We start from the raw sequence: 20,782 nt of genomic DNA, 5'->3' as shown, positions 1-20,782 counted from the left end.
GGCTCCTCCCTCTGGGCAGAGCATCTCACAATGGGATGTTATAGTTCTTATCAGTCATGCACCGATATTCAATAGTCTGTTATCAGCAGAGGTCCCCTCCCGAGGAAGGTGTGAATGTGGTCATTCAAAGAGAGAGATAAGGCAAGCTGCTCACTTGACAAGGTAATCTGCCATACAGATGGTAATGGAAAACATCTTACATGCAATCTTCAACACAGGGTTTGCCTTTTCCCTAACAATTCATTGTTCAGGTTCAGTTTGGCATGTCTACATCTCCAAGTTACTTTTCTAAATTACTTTTTAGTGAATTGTTCACTGTTCTTTATGTGATTGCATCTGTCAGGTTATATAGCATGTTGTATTTCTGGCCTTGCCGGATTGCATTTTACTATTCCAGGTAGTTTTGGCTTCTCTTTGTTACTCCTTCCAAAAAGGACTCCCTTGTCCCCTCTGTTCTGCAGTGCCTCCATGTTTCCTGTTAGCAATTAAGCTTCACCACAACTCCATACTCCCATTTAAATACTTTACAGTGGATGCATCTCTCATTCTGAATAGTGTCTCTGTAAGCAGCTGGGGAGCTGTTTTCAGAATAGCAGTGGCTCTGGCAGAGCTGGGAGGTTTGGGTTTCAGAGTTGCAGGCCTCCGGGCACAGGCAGGTTCTTAACTGGTTTATGCAGTTATTTATTAGGTTTGGCATGCAACTGTTACAAAGAGGTTTAAGGAGGTAGGGCAGCTGGCAGGGAACAAATGAGAAGGTTGTTGCTCCTTTATTTGCTTGGTTATTGCAGGACTTAAGAGTTAATCATAGGCCACATTCAAGAGTGTGCTGGACAGCATGGAAATGCAGACCATGACAGGGCCCTTACCAACCACAGCTTCAAGCAGAACACAAAAATAAATTACATTTGGAAGATTGATAATGATAGCTATGCATTAACTACCTAAAGGAGACAAAACCAAATTAGAACTGCTAAAAAATGCAGATAAACTCTTGATGTATATACACACACATAATCACTGCAGCCCAATAAAATTATACTTGCTGTCTTCATGCAGGGTCAAAACTGCTTGGTGGATTAGGGTTTTTCTTGTTGTTAATTAACATTCATCATCATGGTGGAAAGCAGATTAACAGAGTTGAGAGTGGAAAACAACAATTTCAGATGTTGGTGAGATCTTACATAGACATATGGAAGATGAAAACCTCTGAAAAATTATTGAGTCTGTGTGGCCACTACTTGGAGCAGACTCTGCTATTGGAAGGGGAAAAGGGAAGCAAATTATAGCCAGTCTGGTAACCTAAAGTTACAGCTCTTGCATTCACTGTGAGCATGATTACCTTAGAAAAGGATGCATATTAACCAGGGTAATCATGTAATATTATGAGCAGTTCAGTTTATACTGGGAAAATAATTTCTGCTAAATATCAGTGAGGAGATTTTGGAGAACCTCTATTCAGTGTTAGATGGCACAATCACACCTCTTAGTAATGCACTGGTATTGCTGACCTCTTTGAAGGGCAGAGTCTCCATCTACTCCATTTATACCAAAGACAGAAAAAAATTGCACTAGTAACAATAAGGCAGAGCTTAAAAAGTTTAGTCAATGCTTTGTCAACAGATTTGGTGGGTTGTTTTTTCTTAAATTGGAATCACTGCTGAAAAGACAAGCTAAACATAAAGTGCTTTGATAAGTATCCAGAGATGCAAAGCTGCAAAATTGTGTAAGTGGAACAAATGAGAGGAATTGTTCTGCAGACCTCTCTTATTTGTTCTCAGTATAAGAACTGAAGTAGTAAAAACTTAAAAATCACGAAATCTTGGTGAATTCTGAAAAAACACTTTTTGAAGGAAAATAAAGGAAGATAATTCTTTTTCAGTTCACTTTCTACTCAAAAAACATTTAAATCACTCATTTTCTCTGGGCTTTTGTCTGCTTATGATGCAGCACAATTCATCAGTGTGCAATTTCATTAATGATAAGCTAGTTTGCATCTTCATTTAGCAGTTGATTTGATTTTATCAACACTGCTCAGAGGTACTGATAAAATATTATCTTCCCTTAGACTAATTATTTCTTCTCTGTCCTTGAGTCATCTCACAGCAGATTTATAGGACATGGGGAGCCTCTAAGAACTATTATTATTCACAGTAACTAGTGTTTCAACTGTGTAGATGAATGATATAAAGAAAGAGATGATTTCCTTAGTTCCAGCTTCTGTTCTCACAGACATGGAAAAATTGCTACATAAATTCTCCCTGACAACTCCCGGAACTGCTTGCTCTTCATCCAATTTGTCAATTATTTTGAAAGAACTACTGTACAGAGATCTCTGCTAACAGCTAAAAATAGTCTGAATGCAGAAAAGCTTCAAAGCATAATGCCTGAAATCACAGTCATATTTTACCAGTGAGGACATCCCTGACTTTTTCTGTCTGCTTGCTGCTGGTTTTTGAACTGATAGCACTTGTTCTAGTTGATCTGGTGTCATTAGAAATTTGATCTGTTGATTTATTGATAGTTGATTATTAGTTGTGGATTATGATACAAGTTTATTGGTTTTGCTGTCTTGTTCATGTTTTACCTAAGAAAGGAAAGATTCCTGCAAACTGTCATTAGTTTTAGGGCTTAAAAAAATGTTCCTCTTTTGTTATTTGTTTTTCTCTGTCCTGTTCCAAGAGTATTACAAGGGTGCTTCAGCACACTCCTTGGTGTTCCTGGTATGAAATCCCTTCAAAGTCTTAGTTTTGACATCTGTCTGGAAACTATACCATCAGTTGGAATTTTTGCTGGGTTGCTTTATATTCGACTTGGAATAATTTTTTCCCTAAGCATTGTTACAATAATGCATGAAAACTCATACTTCTCTTCTGCTTCTTGCTACTCAATAAGTGATTTTTCTTCATTGTACAAATGACTGCTACAAATCTGAAAACAATAGTACTGTCTCCACAGGAAGCTTGAAATCAATACCATCTGAACCTTAGAATTATTTTTTCTAAGTTAGCATCCCAGGTATTTTACAGGACTTTAGTTTTTCCTTGACCATTCTCAATGGATTTTCCCCCCTTCTCCTACCATTTTGTTTTTGGGTTTTTTTTTTAATCATGTAGGGGTGCAAATGAGTGACTTTAAATTCAAGTTTATCTCAGAAAGTAAATTATATGTAGCTATAATTTGAGTGAGAAAATGCATATGGAACTGCTTCACAGTACTTTTAATGACCTCTTTATTTCAGTAAGTACTTCAGAATAAATATTCACAGGAAAGTGCTTCGGAACTGATTTTGAAACATGCATTGTCTGGTGTATTAGATCTCTTTTCTTTCAAACCAAAAAGCATTGATGAATTTTTTAATATTCTACTAGCCACATGCAGAATTTTTGTAGGTGTTTAGTGATTTATAGCGCTTCTGATTTTGGATACCCAACTTGACATCAGTAGACATGGCCTGATTCTCTAAGGAAGAGAGAGCAGAGCCCTCTGAAATTGCCTGGCCATTGAAAGTCCTGAACAAAGCTTCTTGGCCGTGTAAGCAAATACATGGATCCTCTTGAGGCTTTGACACAAGCTGACACTTGACATCCCCATTTTCAAGATTGAATTTTCTCTGTGCAAGAATTTTTGGGTATGAACTTACAGGTGAAATTTGAGCACCTGAACAGTGTAGATGCCCCAACATTAGGGAGAAAACCCAACAGTAGTTGTATCATTTTCCTGAAGCTTGTGAACACTCAGCAGTGAGGCTATGTTGAGATGACCAAGAAGGTTTGAAGCAAGATGGAGTCAAAACCAGGGAAGATGAATCAGTTACTAATTCTAGTTGCTAGTTACTAGTGAATGTTAGGTAGTTAGCTAGTTACTAGCTAGTTTGAGTGAATGTATCTTTCTCATCTCTCAGCGTGTCAGATTGGCTGTGTGCATCTACCACATCATAAAACCACAAATAAGAATAGTTATTGTGAAGTAGCTTGCAAAAAGTAAGTTCTTCCTCTTGCTTACCCCATGGTAAGTTCCCTTTACATTTTTGTTCTTGGAGTGTTTCTCATTACAATTTGAACTGATTTCCAGCATGGTAAAAATGAATGGTGTTTATTTTCTAATGCCTACACACTACTGCAGTGAGTTGTCTCTTGTCAAAGCAGTTTCCTGAGTGAAGTAAAGCTTGATTTAATGAAAGAAAATGGACTAGCCAGCAGCTGTTATTTATGATTTTATTCATAATGGTGTGCTACTTCCATCAAGACACCCCTTTGTTTGTCTCATGCTATACTGCTTCACAGTAGTACATTTCCTGAATGCATAAACACAGAGGTAATTCAGAAAAGAGACTGTAACTTACAAAGGCCCCTGGGACATTTTTCTGTTTAACATGACTACAGTGTATATTTAAATGAAAAGGTAAATTTATCTGTCTCATATCTGTCTGTCTCTTCACTGTACACTAAGTCATCTTCAAGACAAATTGATGAAAGAAGAGGAATAACTGTACTTGGCAGATTTAAATTTTTCTGCTGCAGGAAGCTCTGAGATTGCACTGAAGGGGCAGAGGATAAACAGAAAAGGCAAGAAGCCTCTCTCCAGAAGGTAGAAGGTGTGTGGGGATCTCATTGTATCCCATTTACAACTAATGCTTTATGTAAGGGGGATGATACCTTTTTACTTATTTAGAAAAGAGTGATTTAAAAGCAGTTTCTGCCATGCAAGTCTTGCAGGATTTCTCATCTTTCACCTGTATTTTTCTCTTGTCTTCCCCTGCATCCTCCCACCACCCTGTGAGATACCTCCCTGCAGTTAGTTAGGCAGCTGAACTTAGTAGCAAGGAGACATTTCCTGTAAAAGACCATCTCCTGGCACTTTGCCTCTGTCAGCATGAGTCTGCTTTTTGTGCCGGTGGGTGGGTGGGTGGGTGGTGAAACAATTTCTTCTGAGCAGTTTCTTGATTATTTTCATAGTGCATTTGCAAATGTCTGTGGTGGGTGTCCTTCTTTCTGGGTTTTACCTGCATGAATTTTTACTGTACTGAGTTACTTTGGCCTCTCTCCAGCTCAGTGTTAAGCAAGCTTTGCAACCCACACAGAATTGCTTTGAAGCTAATTTAAGAGGCTTAAAGAAGATTGATGAGGATTCCCCTCTGAAGAAAGGAAACCTCAGATCCTGTAGATTTGCTCTGTAGTGGTAACAGTTCTCTGTTATTTTTCCTGACTTCTGATTCATGTTCTATATAAGAATACAAAACTGGTGTTTAGTAAGAGCTGTTCTTACGTGTGGCCATTGGCTGGCTGCCAGAGCGTGTGGCCATGCCCCTGCTGCAATAAATGGGGAGTTTTGCTTGTGATGTACTGTGATCTTTAACCCCAGACTAGTGTCTGTTTTGTAAGATCAGAGGTGATGGGGGATGGAATGGGCTATGGACAGATGCTGGGGAAGGCAGCACATGATTCTGCTTGAATCAGTGAGTTTTCTGCCCTGGCATCTCAGGAGAGGATTTCTCCCTGCCTGCCAGCACTGCCTGTTCAGACTTGCTTGTGTGAGGGCAGGGTCTTTGTGACTTGCCTTCCTGAAGCACCCAGTGTTAGGACTTGTCAGTGGGAGATGTTGCTATCTGGCATTGTTCTGGCACTGTTATCTCTGTACCTAAACATAGGTTTGAAAACTTTGGTGCCACCATCTGTGAAGGAAGGCTTTCTCTAGGGACTATTCCTTTAAGTTTACTGTTCCAGTCACCTTTCAAAGATACTGGTGTGGGATTTTTAAAACAGTGAACATTTAACAAAGCATATGTGACATTTGGCAAAATGTGAGCAAAGTTATGTGATTTACTGTGAATTCCTTATACTTTTCTTCCCCAAGTCTCAAAACACAAATGGTGTGTGATGAGAAATCTTCACTTAACAAGGGGAATACTTTATGCGAAGCTCAGTTCCAAGTAGTCATTCCCTGTAGCCCCTGTGCCAGGGGTTGCTGGGACTGAACAGTGTGTTTTGCCTCCCCAGTGCTGTCTGTAACTTTGTGGTGGCTGCAGCAGTGTGTGAGGGCAGCTGCTCTTACCTAGAAGTAGAAAAACTTGCTAAATCCCACAAAACTGCCAAATCCTGTGTTTGTTTCAAATGAAAAGGAATTATCTCAGAAAAACTGTATAGGACATACTGGAAAAATTATTTTAAAGGCATTGTTGTAGTGTTAATAAACCTAAATTATTGAACATGATTTTTTAATAAGGAACATTCCAGCTTGATTTATATGCCATTTTAGTTGCTCTTTGTAAAATATTTTGGCATTTCACACAAAGGATGTCAGTTAATGACAAGTGTGAATCTTACCTGGTTTTGATCAAGCACACACAGACATGGAAACAATTGCTCTTTCTGGTATGTAATACCTAATCTTGAAAGAGAATTTGGGAGAGATACTATTAGAATAACTATTGGCTTCCTATGAATAATTGGCCTGCTATGACTTAGGGGGTGTTTTCAAGTCTCAGAAATTAAAGTTTCTAGTCATGTATAAAATTCATGTTTTGTCTACAGGACATAGCTCTTTCTTGACAAGACAAATTAATCACTTTTTGACTGGATTTTAATGCTTTACCATTAATGAGCAAGTCAGGCAAATTATAAAAGATTTGTGAACATTCAGATACTGTTAACAGTTCAAAAAATATATACATTAGACCCAAATGGACAAGAGTATTTTGGATATGTGTTTTACAGCTGCATTTCAAAACCTGTGTTAAATCTTACCTTAGAAGGTGAATTTTAAATGTGTAAAGGTTTGGGGTTGGTTTTTGTGTAGAAGGATTTTAGGTTTTGTAAAAGCAACATGAGTTCAGGTGCACTTTTCTTGCCCAAACAATTATAATTACATACATCTTTTAATCTCTCCATTATATTAACACATAAAATAGTTCTGAAAGGGAGAAAATGTAAAACTAAATACTCAGAAGTTGCTGAGGTTTTTAATTTTTAAAAATTGGAATTTCTATTCAATGTCAGTAATTTTAGGTATTTTTAGTTATGTGGCGCAATGTGAGTATGCAGACAGATTAGTTTTATTTCTTTATTGGGATGATTGTGTCAATTTCTTTAATATTCTAAGGTACTGATTTCATATTTACAAGAGAAGTGCATATTGGATGATTGCCGAAATTATTTTTACTTCTGTATCAATGTCTGGCTATGTTATTTCTGTAGATAAATGAAAGAAAAACTTCATCTACAGCCTTTGTTTTTCAGACCTTTTGGTTTTCTAAAATACTTAGTTTTGCCTCTTGGTGACTTGAGATGGAGAGGATGCTTCTTGTCATTGCAGAGGCAGAGGTAGATAAATATAGAACCTTTCTGAATTTAGGTCTGTGTCTACAATGCCTGCTGATAGTTCCCCTCTTTCCTGAGTGGAGATTCACCTAATATAAATACTACACATTTAAAGCAGATGATAACTAAGAGGACAAAGACCTTCCCAGGAATGAATGTATTGAACATTTTTATCCTGCTTAACCCCTAAGTAAATGTACAAGCCAGAGCACAGAGCTATTAACTGCGTTTGCTTGTAAAACTTACTCTGCAAACTGTCTTTGACTAAACATCCATTGTCTTTTTCTGGTGAAAATGAAGTCTAAATTGCTTTCAAATGCTAAGTTTAAAAATCAAAAGAAAGTAACACGCCACTCTATAAATACATATGTATGCATTAAAGAAGAATGATTAAGCTTGGGCTCTGTTTTGCTTATGTAGCTTAATTTTGATGTAACTTGTAGCAATGAGTAACTGTGCAAACAGTGTTGCTTTTTCCTTCCATCACAATAAGTAGACTAGAAGCTATAAATGTATACTTCAGGCTCTGCCATCTGAATTGAAAGTGTTTCTGGCCCTGAGACCCCACTGCCATGTGGCACCGGGACATTGGAGTGAGACTGATAGTTACAGCTATTCAAGGGCTGCTCTGCTGCTCCAGCACGGTGGTCCTAGAATAGCACCAAGGGCTGCACACAGCAGGAGTGCCCTGTCAACCACACAGCATTGCTCTTGCATTCCTAAAGGCTGAAGATACTTATTTTTAGCATGTCCCTCTTTGAATGGTGAGTTTCAGCATTCATTATAGTATTTCTGAAGTGTTTTTCTCCATCGTTTTCCCTTCAAATTAATTTTCCTAACTTGTCCTCTTCTTATATATGCTGACCTTAGTGCCTTGAGACGTTATTGGAAATCATATGAACAATGAGTAATAGAATGTAAATGGCACAAGTGGATCTCTCCTATCTGTGATAACACAGGAAAAGGTAGTACCCTTTTATGAGCATTTAGCACTGTAAAAGCTGACAGCATCTAAAGTTAGGCATGAAACACTGTCTTGGGAAATTCTTTTTAGGGCTTGCCCTTTGCAGTTTACCTTAATCTTTGAGATAGAACCACGTCCCTTTATTGGTTACATGAATAAATGATTGGACTTGCTTCAGAGATAACAGCTAATTTAAAGGTGAGATTGAATCAGTTGTTGAAAATAATCTATTTGGAGAAGCTTAAATGGCTTCACATATGTTAGTGTCTCACTGAATTGATTTCTACCCCCTCTCTTGTGTGTTCTTGGAGGGAGAGGTAAGAATTATTTTAGCAAAGATAGTACTGAAAACACTTAAATTGCAAATTTAAGCAATGACATGCAGCTTGACATGCGTCTTTTTTCTGTTGAGATTTCATTTAATGGTATGTTATTTTATCTTAACTGATGACAATAAAAGCTCTACAGAAGTCAGTTTTCAGGGAGTTGTTATATAAAAGATAAAGTCCTCATTCAGATACCAGCAGTAAGGTTAGTGGCATACTTTTATCATCAGGAAAGGACTGGCCAACTGCAGTAAGTTTCTGGAAATATGGAAAGGCCGGGTGCTTGCTTCCTGAGAATTTCCAGCAACAGCTGGAGTTGGCAGATGACGTTTTAGGGAAGAGTCTCTGGAAATCCTCATCATCAGCCTCAGTAGTTCTCCTGTTCATCAGTTATTTTACTCATTTATAGTAACTATTTAAAGTAAAAATCCATTATACTCTACTGTTCTGACAAGCACTTGGTCAGTTAAGATACAGTTATGGCAGTTGGAAACAGTGATTTTATCTGTGTAGAAACACCCTTAGGCTTTTGGGTCTTTTGTTGGGTTTCTTTCATCTGCTGTGGGCACTGTGAAATACTGAATTCTTATCTGTAATATGTCTTGAGGTTTTGGTAAAGCCTTTGGAGGTAGATGTGATTTCATTTGCAATTTCTCATATTTCCTTAGCAATGATTAAACTAAAATTAAATGTGATTACTTTGTTTTCTGCCATGTGGATTTACATGTTTCACATTACAGGCAATGCTCAGAATAAATGCATTGCATAGGTTCATATTACTGATGAGGTTCATATGCTGTAAAAATAGAACCTGTTGATCATGTGCTCTACAAATCACTGTAGGACTATTTCCTTTAAAAGCAGAGATTGTAAACATGCAACCAAATCATAAGACTGTGTCATTCTTCATTTACTACATTTTTGTTCTAATTAGAGTCGAAGCTGCAGCGATGTTAAAGCAAGGCAGTGAAAAGGAATCAGCCAGAATTTTAGGACAAGCAATAAACTGCATTCACAGCCACGTGTTTTTCTTGATTGGCAAAATATAACACAGTGGATCCCAAATTAGACTATGCAGGCAGAGACATGCATCAAAACAAGAAGATGTGGGAACTGTGTTAAACAATTGCTGTCTATGTTTGTGTACGTGGAGTTCAGCTTTCAACCTCACACAGTGCTGTGGCAGCAATCGAAAGATGTATGAAAGCATGTGCTATAATGATACTTTGTGTTTCAGGAGCTGGTTTCCTTTCAAGAAGAAAGCCAGTGAGTAGTTCAGTTGTATTATTTGATGGACTGGGGATTCTGCAAGGTTCTAGTTGCCTAGTAATGTCTGAAAATGCACCAAAGTGTTACAAAAGTTTCTGTCATGGCTCGTGTTACCACCCTGATGAGGTTGAAGTGTCTCTGAGACAGCCTGAAAGACTGGGCAATGCTTAGTCCACTTTTGCTGGATACAGACTTGCCTTGGTAAATTCATCTGTGCAGGAAATCTGGTTTTAGTTCTATTTGTTCTCTGTGCCAGCTCCTTTCACATGTGATGGACCATGCAGCCCTTGTGTTTTGACAGTCTTCCCTTGAAGCGACCTGTATTCTTTTTGTAACATTTTCTTAAACCCTCTTGTGTGTAGAATTGAAGGATAAGATACCTAAAGGTGATACCATCATACCCTTTGTATTGTCTCTTTTTGATACAATTTCCAGAGCTGCTAAGCAACCAAGCAGGTGATGCCCAGTACTGAACCTGACCCGGGCAATTAGTGCAAGTTGCTCAGAAGGTTTTACCCTCAGACCCCATAGAAATGGTCACTTCTGCTTCTTGTTGACAGCACTTGTGTAGTTACAGCACTAAGAGCATTTTGTATTTCTTTTTCTCTTGTCTTAGGTTTTCTACCCTAGCAAAGATGGCACTAAGATCCCAATGTTTATTATTCACAAGAAAGGAATTAAATTAGATGGTTCTCATCCTGCCTTCTTGTATGGATATGGAGGCTTCAACATATCGATTACACCAAGCTACAGGTAAGCAGGGTGATTCACACCTTCTGAAGTATCTGGTATTAGCAGCTGTCACCCTGATTTTGACAGGATGCATTTCAGGTTCCTAAGAAGCAAAATAAGGGCTGCCCAGGCATCATTTGTCTGCTTTGTTAGTTCAGAATTCGAGGATTTTACCCAGGCTCACAGAAGAAATTATGTCAGAGCAGGGAAGTGCTCTGCTCTCCTGTGGTTTACAGCAGTCACCCTGCCCTTGGGATTACACCTTAACCTCTTCTTGCTCTGTCACTGAGTTCAACAGAAAAACATGGACAAAGATATTAAGGAAATATTTGAGCCCATTGCTGAACTAATACCATAGGAAATTTTCTTTATTCCAAGTGAAACAATTACCTATGTCTAAATATTATAGAACATCAAATGTTTGACTAACTTAATGTAAATAATTAAAATTTGGCTGCATTTTCATACTATACTTTTGAGATTACATCGGAAACAAAATCCTTCTGTGGCCCATATGATCAGGAAAGAGGACTGTGTCTTGAGACACAAATGATACTGTCCTCTCAAATGCAAAGCAATACATTGTAAACCAAAAATGCTGTGTTCAGATCAGGCTTTGTAGCTCTCAAAAGCCATAAGCTTTATTGCATAGATGATCTCTTTAAAGAAAAGGCTTATTTCTTAAGCAAGGTAATTTGAATAGACTTGCCAAGAGGCAGTGCTTGAATACCTAAGAAATGCTTCTAGGTGAGGCAGAGGAAAGCAGAAATGGAAAGGGCTGAATAGAGAACAGTTTTTCAGGAAGCAGAAGAGCAGCTCACTACAGAAAAATAATCTATTATAAAACAGTCCTATCAAGTTTAGGTGCTACCAGTCTTGCTTCAGAGTTAGCACATTTCAAGAAATCCTGTATAGTGCTTGCCTTTCTTATTTGCTGTGATTGTATTTCTGAATAGCATTTACAGTTTCTTGTCCTTTTTAGCAAACACCTTGTCTAACAATGGACCTCCCATCTTGTACTCCGTGATTATTTGTAAGCTTTTTATCTGCCTTATAAAGCTACACTTCTAATTTCCTCTGGTTCTTGAGAGACACAATTATATAACTAGCATAGTTTCAAAATTCTTTTTTACTTAGGTTTAAACACTGATTTATTATAGTTTATTGTAGATGCTGAGAACTGTTATAAAACTTACCATGTTTTCATTTTTAAAGAATGTAAAATGAATATTACATATCTATTGATTTAAGGTAAAATTTCACATACTGCAGAGCTGGTTGCTGGCAGAAGGAGAAGGTATTTTACAGTACCTACTTCCACCTCCCATCCATTGGCCCTAGTGCTTGCTGGAGCCTTTGCTAAGCTGATTTACCTCGCCAGAATGACAGAAAACTATCCCAGCAAAACAGAGTGGGTGGGTTTCTGCCATTTTGGCAAGCTAAAAATTGATTCTTGTAGGAGTCCAGCAAACAGCAGCAAAAGGGTGCAGCTGACATTTAGAAGACAGGAAGATGGGAGGTAGGAGCAGTGACCTATATTTTCCTGAACCCTGTGAAACCTTCATTATACAGTTCATAAATTAAGAATATGACTCTGTAACAGTCCCTTAAAAGTAAATGCTCAGAGAACTATCAGTGACCTCCAGATCAAAATATATTATCCCACTGCCAATGTAAATAAAACATGATTGGCCACACCTCCCTCCTTACTCTCTCCCTGTAATATCAAGATAAGATTTCTCAGCTTTCTCTTTCTAAAAAAAAAAAAAGAAAAGCCAAAGCCTTCAAATACATGTTTATGACTAATAACTTGAGAATTGAGTACTTGATGAGGAAATGTGTCCCAAAAGTAGGCAGGCAAAATCAGGGAAAGGAAATTGTAAGAGGGAATTTATGTCAGAAGGGCAGGATGTCCAGTTCACCCTTTACCTGGCAGATTCCACTCATGTTTTACTCCATCTCTGTTACTACATTCTGCAGTACTGCACAAGGAGTTCCCAAATCCAGGTGCTGTTCCATCCACAGCCCAACACCATGATCGGGTGGTGGGTTTTTTTGGTTTGGGTTTTTGGGTTTTTGTTTGGTTGTTGTTGGTGGTGGTGGTGGTGGTGGTGGTGGTTGGTTGGTTGGTTGGTTGGTTTTTGTTTTATTTTATGACCACAGGCATGAGTGCTAGAAAGCAGCCACAGGATGGCCAAGGTTGAGGCTTGCTACATCACTCACCTGATTCTGAGCCGAGATGTAGCCATGGAAATGTAACCAGTAGGAATCAGCTTGCCTTAAAAAAAAACAAACAAAAAATTCCTAGGCTTTTTTACTTAAACTTAAGACTCTTAAAGCTTTCCACAAAGCATTCCATCTTCTCCTTTCCAGTGTTTCAATTCTGTCCTGTATGTCTTCCAGCCTGTACAGTATTTTCTTACTGGTATTTCACACCCATTAGTGTGAACAAGCTCTCTGGTTTGGGGAACTTATTTCTGTTTAATTCACAAGCTGATGTTCCTTTTCATATCAAAAATGAAAAGAAATCTTTTTCACTGAAAGCAATAGAAACAAACCAACAGGTTACAGGATCCAGAAATAACAGCAAGAATGATAGGCCAAAGTCATTAAGTCAGTTACAGTAGTGGTGTATTTTTGAATGCAAGCATGCATTTTTCATATGCTTTTCTGGACTGGGGAGCTTAATTTGGTGGCATTTTGAGATGGTGCTTGCTAGAGCACTGTCATTAATTATACAGCCCACATAGAAAGTGCAAGTGAAGGCTGATGGAGCTGATACCAGTGGCTTGGCAGAGCTGCTGGGGAAATGCCATCACAAACCCACCACTGATGCCTCAGATTTGGCTAACTACACTGTAGGAACCAAGATGTTTCCCTTCACTGTTGTGTGTGTGCCTGCGTGGGTACAGGAGAAGCAATTTCTAAGTCATCCTGGAATATGGCTGGTTGTGCAGCAGGCTGTGAAATTGCTTGTCACTGCCAGGATGTTCCCAGCCTTTAAGCAAAGAGAGACTGTGAGCCTGGAGAAAGGTCAGGCAAGAGAGCAGCCCTCAGTGCAGAGTGGAGGATTACTCCTTTTGCTTATTCTGTTACTGCCCTCTTCAACTCCACAAAAGCTTAAAAAGCAACCAAGTCCAGTGGCTCAGAACTTCTTCCCCATCACCCATGCGCTAGCCTGCATTTTTCTGTCAACTCTAATACCTCACAGCAGATCAGTAATTCTGGGGAGGTGTTCTTGGACTGTGAAGTACAGCTCCTCATATTGTTCTCTACTGTAAAAAACAATATCTGATTTATTATTTCTTGTTTTATGCTCCTAAAGAGCGATTAGAGGGTCTGGAAGGAGCTCTCCATGGTGGGAACAATCTTCTGATCCCTCCACTGACTCCATCTTGACCCTGTTGCCCTTTCCTTTACCCTGCTTCCAGGAGAGAAGGAAGAACAGGGACAATGAGCAAAAGGCTACAGAGACTGTCGGGAAGAGCAGGGAGCCAGACTTTGTTTTGCAGAACGAGACATTTCATAGCCATGCAGGTTGACTGGGCAGTTTGCTGTGACTCAGACACCAAGCTGACTTGAAATCAAATCTGGAGGCAAGAATCCACCTGGAAAAACACAGCAGGCAGTAATAGGGTTGTGTGTGAAACTTGAGCTTTGTGCTGTCTAATTACTTGGCATTTTCACTTTTTAAAAAATAATAAGTTTGGATTTTATACTTATAAAACCTGGTTCCTTGAACCTAAAGTTCAAGAGAAAAACTTTGAGAAGGTTTGTTACAAATACTCAAAATATTGGTCAAGTTAGGGTCCTGACTCACCATGATCCTTCAGATGGGCACAGTTTCTTTCAGCAGATGGAAGAGGTGGACTCTGTTGTGGAATATCTTATTTTTTAAAGTATTCTCAGGCAGTATGTTTGGGAAGCAAGCTCTTACCTTACCTGTAATTCTTACTTGCTACTTCTGGTTATTAGGGAATCAAGTAAATTTGGATCAAGAGGTCCAAAGTTTGAGGTAGACAGGGAAAAGAAGTGCAGACTGTTTTGGAAGGTTTTGTGACTCTACATACCAAAAATTAAGAAGCCACAGTCTCATGAGGCAACCTCCTGTCAGGTTACTCCACATTAACTATGTAGTAACCTGTTGAAATTAAGAGTCCTGGAGTTTGACAGAGTGATAATACTCTCTGACCTGTGCACAATGTGCTTATAGAATATCAATCTTGCATTTAAACAGCATGTCACAGCAATCTAAGGAAAGTGAAATTCGCAGTGATGGTCTTAAGAATTCATTGTACAGAAGCTGAGATAATTCATGGCTCCTGAGCCATCTGATAACCAACCTAGGTGGAAGCTTTTCCTTTGATGGTTATGAAAATGCAGAAATCTCTTACCAGTTATCCTTGTGCTTTCCTTTTTATTTCCTTACTCCTTGATATATACTCTCAAGAACATGTGCCAGTACATAAGGTAATTGCTTTGGGAGGTATGAAAACTTCACCTGTTGTGATACTACATCCACAGGAGACACACTGTAAGACTGCCATTTTTCAAACCATTTCTGATAAACAGCAGTGGGACTTAAAGGTAAAAAGACACAGCCCTTGCCCTTGTGGTTGAACAAATTTATTTTCTGTAGACAGTGGTTTCTGGGTGAGCAAAGAATTTAGGTAAATAAGAAATTTAAACATACTAGAGGGGAAAAAAAAAGAATTGTTTTTTTACTTGTCTCCTTTGCTTATGTGTGGTTGGCCTTCTGCAGCTTCGGCGATGTTAAGCTACTGCCTCAACAGATCAACAATTAACATTTTTTAATTGTTAAATATAATTTGATTACTTCAGTCCATTTAAAAAAAAAGATAGTAATATATTTGATGCTTTTGCAATTTGACATTTTAAAACAATATGCTATTTTTGCTTTCAGACAGTTTCAGGAGATAGTAGGGGAGGCAGAACCTATAATTTTATGTTATACTATTTGTCTTGTATTTAGCAATGTAAGAAGAAAATGAGTAAGAATGGGATTGGCCAGCTGCTGACTTGACTGCTGACCATGGCACAAAAGAATGGTAGATACAGAATTTTTCTTTGCAAACACAGTATTGCAAAGGTCCAAAAGAAGTAAATTAAGCAGAAGTTAGGTTGAATATACTTGCTCATAAACAAAAATCAAGTGCTGATCCTAAGTCTTAATTCTTTAATTTCTTCCTTTGGGCTAAATCTTCCTTTCCTCTCTGTAGAAGTGGAAGTCCCATAAAAGAGGAACAATTCAGAAAGCTATGGAGGTCCAGTGGTATTGCATAACTGTAGTCTAGACTAGACTAGACTAGACTGCAGGCTTTGAAGATAATTTTTGTAAATGGTGACACATTCTGAGTGGTCATCTGTTAGGCCAAACCATTGGCCACTCTCCTGTGAAGAGCAGAACTAAGGGAGGAAGAACAGACCAGCACTGGTTCCTTCCTCTGCTAAAGCTGCTGGGAGTTTCATTTCCATGGATAACCATCAGAAAAGCCTGACTACTCAGGTTCGCCATCAAGAGGGACTTAATTCACAATTTCATCATTGACTTCAGGAGAGATCTTTCCCTCAAAGTATTTTTGCAGAAGTGGTAGGTGTATAAAAATTGGAAAATAAAAATAATCCTCTTATCTGTTTGCTTTTTCAGCGTGTCAAGACTTATTTTTGTGCGACACCTGGGAGGAGTTCTGGCAGTGGCGAACATCAGGGGCGGGGGCGAATATGGAGAGACCTGGCACAAAGGTAAGTCAGTCAAAGCACAGGAACAAAACTGCAGGCTTAGTAATGAAAATTGCAACATTTTCTGTTCACTCCTTCTCCTGTGCTCACGTCTCCTTTTGCATTTTACTTATTCTGCACAAAAGTAGATCTTTTTCCATACTTACATGTTAGATCTGTACGTTGTCCAGTGTTAATTTGATGGTTTTCATTAGATTATTTTCATTTTTGCAGCCTACTTAAAAACAGTTTTGTATAAAGACAGTATTTTCCAACAAAATCATTGAGGTTTTTTAAGCAATGTCAAGTTCCCTGGAGTTAAACACAGGAAAATGCAGCTATTTATATTGAATTGATCTTACAAAAAATGTCTGCCTATTGCAAAAGACCTGGCTTGCTTTCACTTACCTCTTTCATTATTGCAGGTTCCCAATTCTAAATCCCCAAGACAGCAACACTGACACACACACAAAAAAGTTTGCAGAACTTTATGGAAGGTGTGAACTCTTAGAGTTCAGAGTATAAACTCTTCTGTATTGTTTTTGCATAATTTATGAATAGACCTTTTTTTTTAAAAATAATTTGATGAATATGACTGGAAAAATGTCTTCACCAAAAGGATTTTCAAGCAGTAGAACCGGCTGCCCATGGAAGTTGTTCAGTCACCGTCCCTGGAGGTATTTAAAAGACACATAGATGTGTCTTAGGGACATGGCAGTGCTGAGTTAACAGTTGAACTTGATGATCTTAAATGTCTTTTCCAACTTAAATGGTTCTGTGATTCTGTGATTGAAGTTCATATGAAAACCATCAGCTCCAGAAGTGCATTCACATCATCCTCTCTGAACTCTTGGGTGATCCAGCTGGTAGGCAATCATTTGACCTTTTAGGGTTTTCTTTAATCTGACTGTCATGCCACAGGGCAACTCAGTCAAACACTGAAAAGCTGTCAATCTCTTTTCCCCTTTTCTGAACACTTTTGATGTATTTCAGTCCATGTTTTTCCCATCTTGTCTTAATCATTTAATTGTCTTTGTCCACTTGCCTTATTGTTGACTGTCCACATTCCTCCACCAGGGGAAAAAGCTTGGAAAAGTCCTTCTCATCTCAGGAACATACCTATCCTTATTTAATGGTGACACTTCACTCATATTCCAAGAATCTGGTGCATAAGTTGCTGGGAATGTTGTCAGCAAGGCAAATGTACCAAAACAATGGTGCTTATGATCTAGCAATTTGCCATGGCAGTGAGCCATAATATCTTTTTATCAGACAAAATGGTATTTCCAGATCATTGCATCTTGATTTTACTATTTCATCTGTGGTAACTATTTGTCTGGGTCATTTCCTCACAATTGAGTTAATTATGTAATAGTTTCATAAATAGAAGCTGTTTGTGCTTGCAGATACAGGATATTATTGCTAAAGATGAAGTATCCTTCATTAATTTTAATTTGGAGATTGATTTGTAGTAGATTTTAATAAAATTTATTTTAATATGATAATGCTTCTTTGATGCACCTATTTCCTGCTTGATTTTGACCCAAGTCTTTTATTGCAGTTTGAAATAAAATATGTATCTGTTCTTTTTTAATTCCAGAAGCAATTACAGAAGGTTTTTTTGCTTAGGTTTAATTTTATAAACAGGATTCTGACCTTACACCAGCCTGGTGTTTTGAGCAAGGAGTAGGATTTATTTTGCCTTTATTGCCACATACTTAAAGACTTTTTTTGTTGTCCCAGTATGTCTGTCTTCAACGGTCTTGGTAATACAAGAATGATGTGTATTTGTTAAAAAAAAAAAAACAACAACAAAAACCACAAAAACTTACAAATGTACTGCTTCCAATTCTACCAGATGTTTATGACTAAGTGTCAGACTTACCTTGCTAAACTTCTGTGACGCAGAAACAAAGATTTTACAAAATTATTGGTTTTTTAAATGGTTTTACAAAACCATTGTAAACTGGTTGTCTAAGGATCACTTGATGGAGAATGGAGATAAAGAGACATCTCAAGACTGTAGCTCTAACTTAATTTAGGGTAAAATTAATTGTCCTGAAGGTTCCTGGACCATAGGGGGAACCTTAGGTAATAAGCTTGGAATAAACATGCAGCTTTTAAAGAAAGCAGAAGAAACTGGACTTCCATTTCTGCATCCTATAAGCCCCACTTGCCTGGCTGGGCCACTGCCTTTGCTACAGGAATGCAAGGATTTTCTTCCTAGTTCCCTTTTCTTACTAGCATTTAATTGGCTGAGATTACCATGGTCTTTAGGTATGGTAATGTTTGAGGAGGATCTAGTTTTAGTCTCTTGCCAAACAAGCAAGATTTGGACAACTGTGCGTTCTCTAAGCTGATACTCTTCTATTAAAATAATTCAAAGATTGTAGGGAAAACCATCCTTTTCCTTCCCTATTCCACCCTGCAAAAAATTTTTTTTCAGACCTAGAAGCCTTCTCAATGATATCATCAGAACCAACATTTTCTGTCATTATTTGTTCCCTTATACATAGGATGATATTTGGAATTTCATTCAACATGATGGCAGTATCTTAAGCATTTCCATATTGAAAATTAATTAATAAAATTTCAAAGCAAGATGGAACTCTGAAGTCTCTTTTTGACCATAGCTTTATATCATCTGGTTTGAAAACAACTAAAAGGAAAAAAAAGTAAATTACCAGCCACATATTATATATCCAGGAAATTAGAAGTGCTTATTTTATATAGCCTATTTTATAAGCTGAATCTTTATTGCCCTAAGAAACTGTCACTGAGTTTAATGATGTTAAAGTCCCATTAGCTTAAACCTCAAGTGTGTTGTACTGTGGTCATTTTGTATACATTCTGCTGTGCAAAGCTTTTAGCTTTCCTTTCACTGGTTAGGAACATTACCTGGCACTCACTCTGCAGTATAGGTATGTATTATTCAGAGTTTCTGAAAGCATCAGAGGTATTGACAGAACCATCTTATAGCCTCTCTGTGTTGACAGAATCTTTCATTTTCGCTGTTTTTGTGAGCAGCATCAATTATTAAAATGTTCATGAAACTGGAATTGTTCCCAGGTATTTTTGGACACATGTTTTTCTGAAGAGATGGTATCAAAAGGATTTTATGGTATCAACTGATTTGTTTTGTTTCCTTGCTAGGTGGTATCTTGGCCAACAAACAAAATTGCTTCGATGACTTTCAGTGTGCTGCCAAATACCTCATCAAGGAAGGCTACACATCCCCAAAGAAGCTGACTATTAATGGAGGCTCAAATGGGGGCCTCTTAGTTGGTAAGAACTGCTTGTCTATTTCCCAGATTTGGTGCTGGGCTTATTAAAGTAATCAAGACAAAAATTGATGAGATCTGCCTGTCAAAAGCTGCCAGAATGTCAATGCATTTATGTATACCAGGTGTTAAATATGTACAGTAGTACTTCATTTGCTGCTTGCATAGGACATTGGAATTCTGCAGTCTCTGGAAAAACCCCACAGTTTTGTGTGGTAAGAGCTAACCCTGTGGTAGAATCACACAGAAAGTAAGAATGGTTTAAAAAAACATGGGTTTTTTTAATCTTTCTTTCTTCAGGTTAACCATTACAAAATAACCACTGAACTATTAATTTATGTAGCATTGGGAAACTGTGTGTGGTCTGTTAAAATGCATCTTGTTCACTTAAAATTCACTGCTGTGTTCTTAAATTCAAGAAAATTAATAGCCTCCTCTTAAACAGAAGTCTTGCCACAGAAAGAACTCATATTCTGAGCAGTCTAGGAGCTACAAAATCTTTTTCTAATAAGATCCTTATCTGAAAGTAACAAGAAAAAAAGAAGGTGATTTGTTGTGCAATTTTGAAAGGAAAATGAGACACAAAGTAATAGTATCAGGGTCTGTTTGCCTTTTTTTAAGCAGTATGAAAGGTGACAGTATGACAGATTTGAGCTGCTTATGTGAGAAGGGGGTAAAAAAAGCACCTCAAGTTCATAAACCACTGAATTATAGAAGATGAGCAGTTTTCCTAGGCCCACTCTGCTTGCTCTTCTTTTTGTATTTATTAGCTGCTGTATACTGACTCTATTAATTTTATTCTATTTTTTCAGTGAATTAGCATCCAGCATGAGAAACAGAATTTGGAATTATATGGATCTTTGGTCTAAGCCATCTTGGCTAGACCTGCATTATTATTTTTAAAAAGCAATTGTTTTAAAGATTGATTAACCAGTACTTGTAAAGCTGTATTCTGGTTTTTGCTTATATGCTTCTCAATAACAAGTGGCAGAAGGTGTTTGTGCATTTAAAATAGAAATGGGTGAATATGATAAAGGATTAAAGGCTTTGTACTCCATTTGGGAATGCAAGCATTGCTCAAGTCAGTTTTATGTTGGGCCTAAATATATAGTTGGAAGTGCAGTTGAACTTTGAATATATTGCATAGCTTCTGAA

General features: G+C 37.9%; 1 protein-coding gene across 1 annotated transcript in view; it reads left to right on the top strand.

The window, feature by feature from the left end:
- Nucleotides 1–20,782, top strand: part of PREP (prolyl endopeptidase) — an 85,858-nt gene that overhangs the window by 60,234 nt on the left and 4,842 nt on the right. Inside the window, exons 11-13 of the mRNA XM_030944368.1 lie at nucleotides 10,492–10,628; nucleotides 16,276–16,370; nucleotides 19,500–19,631. Of these exons, the coding sequence (XP_030800228.1) occupies nucleotides 10,492–10,628; nucleotides 16,276–16,370; nucleotides 19,500–19,631 (364 nt within the window). The remainder of the gene's footprint in view (nucleotides 1–10,491; nucleotides 10,629–16,275; nucleotides 16,371–19,499; nucleotides 19,632–20,782) is intronic.

The sequence above is a fragment of the Camarhynchus parvulus genome, chromosome 3 (assembly GCF_901933205.1).
Source record: "Camarhynchus parvulus chromosome 3, STF_HiC, whole genome shotgun sequence".
NCBI lineage: Eukaryota > Metazoa > Chordata > Aves > Passeriformes > Thraupidae > Camarhynchus > Camarhynchus parvulus.
Note: the sequence above shows the minus strand (reverse complement) of the source record. Positions and strands in the feature narration are given on the sequence as shown.